General features: G+C 36.8%; 1 protein-coding gene across 1 annotated transcript; it reads right to left on the minus strand.

Annotated features, from left to right (window-relative positions):
• Window positions 1-4,236: 4,236 nt before the first annotated feature.
• FANCF (FA complementation group F) lies at window positions 4,237-5,946 on the minus strand (the record flags this gene model as incomplete). Its single annotated transcript, XM_082660817.1, has 1 exon — window positions 4,237-5,946. One exon carries the CDS (start codon window positions 5,944-5,946, stop codon window positions 4,867-4,869), a length of 1,080 nt encoding a protein of 359 aa, XP_082516943.1. The 3' UTR covers window positions 4,237-4,866.
• Window positions 5,947-11,271: the final 5,325 nt, after the last annotated feature.

Consider the following 11,271-nt stretch of genomic DNA (forward strand, 5'->3'; position numbering starts at 1 on the left):
GCTAATTTTTGCTTTTGTTTCTATTGCCTTGGGAGACTGACCTAAGAAAACACTGGTATAATTTATGTCAGAGAATGTCTTGCCTATGTTCTATTCTAGGAGTTTTATGGTGTCATGTCTTATATGTAAGTCTTTAAGCCACTCTGAGTTTATTTTTGCGTATGGTGAGAAGGTGTGTTCTACTTTCATTGATTTACATGCAGCTGTCCAACTTTCCCAACATAGTGGGGAATTTCAGCACTGCTCCCTCACTTATTTGATAGGACAAACAGAAAAGGAGTAGTAAATATGCAGAATAATTTTTTTTTAAGTTTACAAAGTTAATTTAAAATATATATGTAGAAATGTGTGTCCCCAAATTAGAGAAAACACATTCTTTTCAAGTACATGCAGCACATTTATAAAAACTGACCACTTATTTGGACAATAGACCAAGTATCAATAAATATCAAAGATTCAGTATCATATAAACTACATTTTCTGACAAAAATTAATTTGGAAAAGAATAACAAAAAGATAATTTTAAGAATATTTATCCATTGAGGAATTTAAAAAACAATTTTAAGTAATCCATAGATTATAGAAGAAATCATTGTGGAAACTAAGCTATAAATACTTAGAACTGAATGATAATGAAAATGTTAAATATCAAAACAAGAGACTTGCAGTGAAAGCAAAATTTAAAGGGCAATTTAAATACTTATATAATAAAAAAAGTTACAAATGAGCTAAATGACTTTGCTTAAGAACTGAGGAAGGAACAGCAGAATAAAAGCAAAGAAGAAAATAGATAAAATAAGAACATAAATTTTTGAAATAGAAAAAGTGATATAATAAACTTAATTCACTGGGAAAAATTATGTAATAGATAACACTTGGGAAGACAAATCAAGAAAAGCTAAGACAAAGAGGAAAAAAAGGAATAAAAATGAAACAGGATTGTAGGTGTGTTAGTGATAAAAAGGTAGGAAAACACTAGTGATAAAAAAGGTAAGAAACAACTTTGTTCCAATAGCCATAAAGAAATTGAAATTGTAGTTAAGTCATTCAATTAAAAAAAAATCAGGTTCGGATTGTATTACAGAATAATTCTATAAGACTCCCAAGGAATTGTTCATTCCAATTTTATAAAACTCTCACAGACAATAAGAAAAAGAGTAGTCTCTAATTCATTCTATATGGCCAGTAAAATACTGAATTCAAACAAAAGTATATAAGAATAAAAAATTACAGGTCAATCTCATTCATGAACTCAGAATCAAAAATCTAAATAAAATATAAGCTGAATTGAACAGAATATTAAAAATTTAATACATTTGACTGAGCATCTCTGAAAAGCAACGACAAATTATCATTAGAAAAGTTAACATAATAAAAGAAAAAGAGGGAATTCCCTGGTTGTCCAGTGGTTAGGACTTGGCGCTTTCACTACCACGGGCCTGGATTCTATCCCTGGTCAGGGAACTAAGATCCTGCAAGCCACGTGTGTGGGCAAAAAAAAATAGTATAAAAGAAAAAGAAAAGAAAAAAGACTTCAACATTTTTATCTCATTAAACATAGGAAAAAGCATTTAACTAGCATTTATTGAGGACTTACTTTCTAATAAGTACATATTTTCCTTTATTTTTAAAGACTAAACATAAAAATATTTGATAACTTGATAAAATCTAGAGATGTTATATACAGTAATTACAGGTATGGAAATAGCAGACACGTGACCAAAAGATGGATAGGAATACACAAAAATGAAAATAGTGCCAATGCGATAGGGTATTCCTTTAATATTGTTACCATATTATTTATCCAATAAAAGTGTATTAAAATATTAAACTCCTCATTTTATTTCAAATTTATTTTAATGGTCAAATCTTAATGATGAGTCTCAGTTCTTATTACACCTTCAGGTATGGTTGCTTTTCATAAATACTAATTCATTGTGTGAATCATATTTTACATTTATTTATATGTTTATCAATTTAAAGAAGAGAAAATAGATGAATCGGCCTGTTTATAATTTCTGACATCATTTTCATATGCATTATCATTTTATCTTTTAATTGTGCTAAGCAGTTCAAAAGGGTGGAATTTTTCTGTTTCACAGATAAATGAACTCTGATTCCTACAGTGAAATAACTAGGTAAAAGTTATAGTAGTAGATAATAACCCAAATTTAAACCATATTTGATAAATATAATTTCTCCCATGTGCCAGTCCCTGTTAGAGTATACATTGATGATACAGACATTTAAAATTTTTTAATACAGTATTGGTTTACAAATCAGCAATCTACCTCCCTAGAAAAGATTTGTGGAGTGAATGTAAGTTAGAAAAGATCCATATCCTTGGTGACCTTACCACTCAAGAGTCATATAAATACTGGACAAATCACTACCTGTAGTCACAACTCCTTAATAAAACTTGAAGTTCACAGCACATTATCCTGTCTTACAGTTATATTAAGAGGTTCTGCTAAGATGATTTAATTGCAAAACTTTGTATACTGTATGACACCATACAAATGCATAGCCTTATTTATGTACTCAAAGCCAAATCTTACACATTTTCCATTAGAATCAGAACCTTAATAAGCAGCCAGCACATGGACAACAGCATTTAGATTTAAAACGTTCTAATATACTCAATAGATATACACTCAGTCCAAGGGAAGTTTTCAGAAAGCATTGAGATATTTGTCCTCAACTAATACTAACAAAAAACAACAGGCACATGCAGTCATTTTATCTGCTGGCTCATAAGAATCTTGAATTTATTTATTCAATTTCCCATTTCTTCCTCTCATTTTTTCTCTCTTCCTATAGATTCAGAGTGATAGTAAGATTTCTATATTCAATAACACCTCTTCAAGTCTTTAACCTTGTTTAAAACAAGATAAAGAATACAGATTAAGAGGAATTCCCTGCTGGTCCAGTAGTTAGGACTCGGGACTTTCACTGCTGGGCCCAGGTTCGATCCCTCCTCTGGGAATTAAGATCCCGCAAGCCACGTGGCATGGTCAAAAAAAAAAAAAATTTTACTGTTGTTAAGAATATAGATTAAGGTTCTAATCCTGGCTTCATTTATTCAAACATTTGGAGTATCTACCACATGCCAGGCACTGTGCTAGGCTCTGGGGGAAAAAAATAACAGATTGGCTTCTGCTCTCATGTTGCTTATTTTCTGTGTGCCCTTGGGCATTGTAGTTAATCTTCTTTAGCTTGTATCTTGATTTATAACAATACAGTCTTGATGTGAAGATTAAATATGGTTATCTATGCAATGAACATAGCATGGAGCCTAAAATAAGATATGGTGAGTATAAAAATAGATTTAAAATTTTTTTTTACTGAAGTCTATAACAATTTTTACCATTTTATCTTGAAAAAGAGTGTGCAATATTGCAGCAGAAATAGGGAAATAAGTTTACAAACTGTCATTCTTTAAAGCTAAAGGTTAGGGTTATGGGACTTAGGTTTATGGGTCAATATTATGACTTGTGTGGGCAGAACTCTTCATTGGGTTATGCTTCCTGAAAAAAGACTTTCAGGTAACTAACAGAAGGAATTGCCTTTCTTCCTGCATTAATGGCAAATTAAATCTAAAAGATGGTCTACATGGATGAGAGCTAGAAAAAGGAATCAAACCACAGGAAATACAAACTTGCTTGTGTTAACCCAGGATCATCTGGAAAAGTGTACTTGCTAGCAGAACAGTAGTTTACTCCAGGTTTCACTATAGAATAAAAAATTCTACAAGATTATACAACTCCTTTTGCTCTAATTCCATTTCTGGAATTAGAAGAATCTTGCAACCAACTAACTTGGTTATGGAAAAAAAAATCTTGATGAACAGAAAGTTATATTCCCCCTAATAAAAATGAATAAATCATTCTTAAGTTTGGTGATTGGTAATCACTCTGCTGGTAGTGGAGCATCTGGGTAAACTCACAAAATTAGGTTCCTACACACACTAAACAAATATTCTAAACTGTCCCCATAGGGCAGCCAACAAGGACAAAGTGGGAGAATTTGACTATTTTAGTCTCAACACTTCATTCAACATGAGGCAACTGTAACACCAAGGTTGTGATTTATTAACCTAGTCAATGGCAGAAGCAGCACTAATTCAGAAGTTTGTTTTCTTTTACCATCAAATGCTAAATTAATATTCCAAAGGCATATATTTGTATTTACCATGCTGTAAAATTTTTTCTTAAGTCAATGCTTTAAATTACTGTATGATCTTTCAATGCACAGAAATGAGAAACAAAATTTCTGAATAACACAATTTTAATACATGTTGACGCTGGTTAATTGGTTAGAACGTTAGGTTAACAAGGCCAAAGTCCAGGGTTTAAAGTCCAACTAGGCCAGTTGGCTTTCCAAACCATTTCTGACAGCACGTGTTGTTGGTTAGAGAAATCACTTCTGGGGATTTAAAAAAAACCCAAGAAAAACCTGCAAAAGTAAGGCATTAATAATATTAAAAAAGGTGTCTTGTTTGTCACTTTAAAGCTGCATTTTCTTTGACAAGCACATATCTTTTCAACGTTATTAGAAATGCGCCTTCTAGAATGCAAACTATTAACTCCATGGCTTTAAGTAGGATATTTCCAATGTTACCTCCTCTAAACAGAAAATCCATGGCACTACAAGCCAGTTACTTACATATCTGTAATTAAGTTACAATTACACCTATTATATATTAGGACCTACAATAATATTTTGGACACATCAAAGTACAGGACATTTGGCGAGAACACTGGGATTTTAATTTTGTAAACCGTATATTCGATTGCTCAGTTACAGAACGTTGCCCATAGAAAACTGGGGCCTAGGCTGAGAACTTGTCTCTGCCCAAATGCAATATCACGCACTACTCCCAAGAGACAGCAACAGGTCTGTCCAGATGCTAAGACCAGGGACTTCGAAATCTCCATCTTGAGCCTTACAGGACTTCAGGGCAGTAAAAACTTCATCTTTCAGAGGTGGAGGGGCCTGACAGAGGCTTTGAAACCTGCTCAACAACTCCTCCCAGGGCACATCCTGGGATTCAGTTCCAATCCAAAGGCCTTTCTGAAGGCTGTAGTGCAGCTGTCGACCCCAGTCTGTTAGCAGGCCCAGATAGACCCGGGAGAGCTCTGGATGGCGCCCCGCCACCAAAGTTAAAAGCCCGGCTGGGAGGCTGCGGCAAAAAGCAACCATGACATCCGATTTCCCCAGAAGCCAGCGAAGCAGCTCTTGACCCTCCTCTCCCGGAGTTTTGGGGCTGCCTAGTTTCAATTCCTCTTCTTGGTGCCGGGGAGAAGACGGCGGCAGCAACAGCGCGGCCGCTACCACCTTCAGGAAGTTGTTCTGGGGCGAGCGCTCCCACAGGCTGCTGAGAAGCCTACCAGGGCCCCCTGCATCGGCCTCCCCCACCTCCTGCAGACGCCTCAGCAGCAGCTCCGCCTGGGTCTTCATCAGTGGGTCCTCCTGAAGGGCCGGGTTCTCTCCATAGGCGTTGAAGCGCAGCATGTGAAGAGCGGCCCGGCGGCGGGCGAGGCGGGCCAGGCTGCCTTGGAGAGACTCCTCCTCGGCGTCCGGGATGCCAGGGCCGGGAAAGAGCTGCTGCAGCAGGTAGTGAAAGGAGGCATCCCCGAGGGCCGGGTTCGCCAGCAGTCGCAGGGACAGCAGCTGGTCGCAGAGCCCCAAGGCCTGGAAGTTCGCCAACCCCGGGGCTGGAGCAGGCCCAGAGTCGCCCTGCTGCTTCCACTGGTTTTGCAGTCGCCGCTCCAGCGCCTTGCTAATGCGGGCATGGCGGCCAAAGCGCTTGTGGATGTGGCGCAGGTAGCGAGCCCACTGTAGGGCCCTGCGCACGGTCACGGGGTCCCAGGTGCTGACGTGGGTCGTGCGGGAGACAGCCAGAACCTCGGAGAACCGCTCCAGGTGCTGCAAGAGCAGTTCCATTGAGCGCGCTAGGGCCTTACTTCCGCCTTCACCTTGGAGCCGGCTACTCTCTGCGTGCATGATTGGCGTGTTGGTGAAACGATACGCCTCTCTGCAACGCTATTGGGTAAAATCCCTGTCAATCTGACAGCGGCTTTAATCCGGGTACCTGCACTCCGAGAAATGTAAGCCCCGGGAAAGTGCTCTTGGTTTTACTTTTGCCGTAGCTATCGAGGAGGCTCATGCGGGAGGGAGAATAAAGGGAGGGCTAGGATTAGACAATTCCCGGAGCCACGTGGGAGATGCTGTTAGTTACGGAGGTCTCCGTGCTTCCTTTCGCTTTATAAGCATCTCTAGTAGAAGTTTCCTGAGTTTTGCGTGAGTGAATCTGTGTTAAGGTTTATCGTAATTGGGGAAAGCCAGACACGGGCTGTTGCATATAACAAAATGTAGTTAAATAAAAATTTTGGTTCAATTCAGTTTAGTAGAAAGGTACTGACCTTCAATTAATACCAGACACTATGCTAAAGTCTGGGCCTTGACCTTATCCTTTCATTGTTAGAACTTGAATCCTTTAGAACTTGAATCCTGAAACTTAAAGATTAATACTTTATTAAAATAGTAAAGGAACTTAAATTTTATTTCAAAGTTTCATTATTGTTTTTTGTTTTGTTTTTGTAATTCTCAAGGCAGAATAACTTAATTGACTCTTATTTCACACAAACAACTAATTGAACTAAGTGGCATTTAACTGCATATAACAAAAACAAATGCTTGTCTAAAGATTGTGGGAAGGGGAGGGGGAAGAAGAATCTACTTCTGGAATGTTATCTGGATTATTCACAAATTTATGTGTTCTACAGATGTTTATCTGCCAACCTGTAGGGGTTTTGTTCAGAAACCTACAACAATTTCTAATCTACTGAAGTTGATGACACAATAAGTCATTTGAGCTGAGTTTGTTTCCAGTCTTAAAGACACCAAACAAAAGTATTCTAATGAGTAGTCGGAACTGGTGTTTTGTTTTGTTTTGCTTTAACAAAAAGGAGAAGAGAAACAAATTTAACAGGAAGAGTCATTTTTCATTTATTAACTTTTAAAAAAAATGAATAAAGCAGTGGTGTTCATGCTGTTAATTCAGTTTTAAGATCTGATATTTATCACTTAGCCTAAACTCTCAGTTGGTCTGTAGCGGTTACTTGATTTTATCTTTGTGTTGGATACTAGAAACTTTGAGCCAAATGTGCAGTCTACTTTTAGCAAATGCACAGGCTTCACCAATTTATTCTTAAATTGAGCACTTATTATGTCACGTAGTGTAAGATACTAGGGATTTATCTGTAAATAAATAGATGTTGTCCTTGTCCTGGTGGAGAAGTTCATTTCCTAGCATTTAAGAGCAAAATTAAACAAATAACCTCAAATGTGATGGGAGGTTATAACGAAGGTGGATCTCCAAGACTTAGGTGATGGGGAAGGCCTCCCTCTGTAAGAAACTGACTTTCTCCTGAAAGCCCAAAGATGAATGTTGAAAAACGTTTTCAAGGTCAAGGGAACAGTTAATTTACAGGTACCTGAGTTGAGAGAGCCCAATCCGTTCAAGGAGGTGAAAAAGTCCAAAAAATCTGCCTTCAGGTCGGGATGGGAGTGAGACCTTATGGCAGGAATTGTGCAGATTAGTTTCAGATCTTTCCACTTTTTAAAAATTTTAGCTAAAAAAAAAAAAATTTTAGCTAAAATCCCTGCTTGGGCATTATAATATGTAAATTTATGCATATTTCACATTCGCTTATTTTCATTAAATGAACACAATGTCTGTGAAATTTTCCCCTTTAGAAGAAAGAAAAGCCTAGGGTTTGGAGCTTCTCCTCAATGTTCCATTTAATCAACAAAATTCAATGATCATTTATTAAGCTTCTACTACATGTAAAGTATTAGGGATTGAAAAAATGATTATGACAAGGTCCTTTGCTTCAAGAAACCTACATTCTTGAGGCAGGGGTGGAAGGGGCACAAAAACACTGAACTATAGTGCAATTCAGATTTTATGTGTTTAAAAAATTCTAAGAATGATGCTATGAGAGACCAGATATAAATTGACAGGAGAGTTCAAGGAAGGCTTTACAAAGGACTGATACTTCAGTTAGGCCTTAAACTATCATGAAATACAGGAAAATGCAAGTGAGAAAAATAACATAAGGATGTTAACCTGTATAGCGTGTGCTACAAATACTAGTACGAATCTCCCATATCTTCATTATGATTCCTAAATTTCTGGGATACAGTAAATTAGGACAGAGACTGAAAGGCCAGATTTCGGGAGATTTCATTAAAATACATCAATCAAACCATGAGAGTTAAGCATCATAAACAACTAAGCATCAGAAAAAGAGACATTCACAAAAAGTTTACCTCATAGGGTTCTGGTGAGGATTAAATGAAATAATAAATGTGAAATGCCATCCTTGGTATTTTGGCTGTCTTTTAATATTCATTCTATTATTACCCCCACCCTCTTTGCATAATAAAGATGCAATTTGGAGTACTGACTCCAGCTCAGCTCAAGGGGTAGGCCAATTTGAGCCAATCATGTTAATCCACCCCTCTCTTAATTCAGTAATTAATTTAGGAACCCTGCCTTAAGCCTATCGATGTATAGCATTTTCTTTTTTTTTTTTTCAGAGACAATATAGAACTTTTATTTTTCTGAAACATTGAGAAGTAGTTGCCAGTGACATAATAAAACATTACCCTGAATACTGTGTTTATTATAAATATGAAAATTTTCCTACATAGCTAAATATAACCATCAATGTCAGGAAATTAACATCAATGTATTATTATAAGTTAATCATCAGACCCCGTTCAAACTTATACAGTTGTCTCAATAATGTTTTTCTTTTTATTGAAGTATACTTGATTTACAATATTATATTAGTTTCAGCATAGTGATTCAGCTATTTTTATAGTTTATACTTCATTAAATATTATTACAAGATAATGACTAAAATTCCCTGTGCTATAAAATATATCTTGGATGTTTATTTATTTTATTTTTTTGTCCTTCATTTTTTAAATTTTTTTTGAATTTTATTTTATTTTTTTATACAGCAGGTTCTTATTAGTTATCCCTTTTATACATATTAGTGTATGTATGTCAATCCCAATCTCCCAATTCATCCTACCAACCCTCCCGCCCCCCCCGCCACTGCTTTCCTCCCTTGGTGTACATAAGTTTGTGTTCTACATCTGTGTCTCAACTTCTGCCATAAAAACTGGTTCACCTGTACCATTTTTCTAGGTTTCACATATATGCGTTAATATACAATATTTGTTTTTCTCTTTCTGACTTACTTCACTCTGTATGACAGTCTCTAGATCCATCCACGTCTCTACAAATGACCCAATTTCATTCCTTCTTATGGCTGAGTAATATTCCATTGTATATATGTACCACATCTGCTTTATCCATTTGTCTGTTGATGGACATTTAGGTTGCTTCCATGACCTGGCTATTGTAAATAGTGCTGCAATGAACATTGGGGTGCATGTGTCTTTTTGAATTATGGTTTTCTCTGGGTATATGCCCAGTGGTGGGATTGCTGGGTCATATGGTAGTTCTATTTTTAGTTTTTTAAGGAACCTCCATACTGTTCTCCATAGTGGCTGTATCAATTTACATTCCCACCAACAGTGCAAGAGGGTTCCCCTTTCTCCACACCCTCTCCAATATTTGTTATTTGTAGATTTTCTGATGATGCCCATTCTAACTGGTGTGACGTGACACGTCATTGTAGTTTTAATTTACATTTCTCTAATAATTAGTGACGTTGAGCAGCTTTTCATGTGCTTCTTGGCCATCTGTATATCTTCTTTGGAGAAATGTCTATTTAGGTCTTCTGCCCATTTTTGGATTGGGTTGTTTGTTTTTTTAATATTGAGATGCACGAGCTGTTTATATATTTTGGAGATTAATTGTTTGTCCGTTGATTCATTTGCAAATATTTTCTTCCATTCTGACATTGTCTTTTTGTCTTGTTCGTAGTTTCCTTTGCTTTGCAAAAGCTTTTAAGTTTCATTAAGCCCCATTTGTTTATTTTTGTTTTTATTTCCATGTCTAGGAGGTGGATCAAAAAAGATCTTGCTGTGATTTATGTCAAAGAGTATTCTTCCTATGTTTTCCTCTAAGAGTTTTATAGTGTCTAGTCTTAAATTTAGGTCTATAATCCATTTTGAATTTATTTTTGTGTATGGTGTTAGGGAATGTTCTAATTTCATTCTTTTACATGGAGGTGTCCAGTTTTCCTAGCGCGACTTATTGAAGAGACTGTCTTTTCTCCATTGTATATCTTTGCCTCCTTTGTCATAGATTAGTTGACCATAGGTGCATGGGTTTATCTGTGGGCTTTCTATCCTGTTCCATTGATCTATATTTCTGTTTTTGTGCCAGTACCATATTGTCTTGATTACTGTAGCTTTGTAGTATAGTCTGAGGTCATGGAGTCTGATTCCTCCAGCTCCGTTTTTTTCCCTCAGGACTGCTTTGGCTATTTGGGGTCTTTTGTGTCTCCATACAAATTTTAAGATTTTTTGTTCTAGTTCTGTAAAAATTGCCATTGGTAATTTGATAGGGATTGCATTGAATCTGTAGATTGCTTTGTGTAGTATAGTCATTTTCACAATATTGATTCTTCCAATCCAAGAACATGGTATATCTCTCCATCTGTTGGTATCATCTTTAATTTCTTTCATCAGTATCTTATACTTTTCTGCATACAGGTCTTTTTTTTTTTTTTTTTTTTTTTTTTGCGGTACGCGGGCCTCTCACTGTTGTGGCCTCTCCCGTTGTGGAGCACAGGCTCCGGACGCGCAGGCTCAGTGGCCATGGCTCATGGTCCCAGCCGCTCCGCGGCATGTGGGATCTTCCCAGACCTGGGCACGAACCCGTGTCCCCTGCATCGGCAGGTGGACTCTCAACCACTGCGCCACCAGGGAAGCCCCATACAGGTCTTTTGTCTCCCTAGGTAGGTTTATTCCTAGGTATTTTATTCTTTTGGTTGCAATGGTAAATGGGAGTGTTTCCATAATTTCTCTTTCAGATTTTTCATCATTAATGTATAGGAATGCAAGAGATTTTTGTGCATTCATTTTGTATCCTGCTACTTTACCAAATCCATTGATTAGCTCTAGTACTTTTCTGGTGGCATCTTTAGGATTCTCTATGTATAGTATCATGTCATCTGCAGACAGTGGCAGTTTTACTTCTTCTTTTCCAATTTGTATTCCTTTTATTTCTTTTTCTTCTCTGATTGCTGTGGCTAGGACTTCCAAAATTATGTTGAATAA

This window comes from Grampus griseus (assembly GCF_964374135.1).
Source record: "Grampus griseus genome assembly, chromosome: 8".
In the NCBI taxonomy this organism is placed as follows: Eukaryota; Metazoa; Chordata; class Mammalia; order Artiodactyla; family Delphinidae; genus Grampus; species Grampus griseus.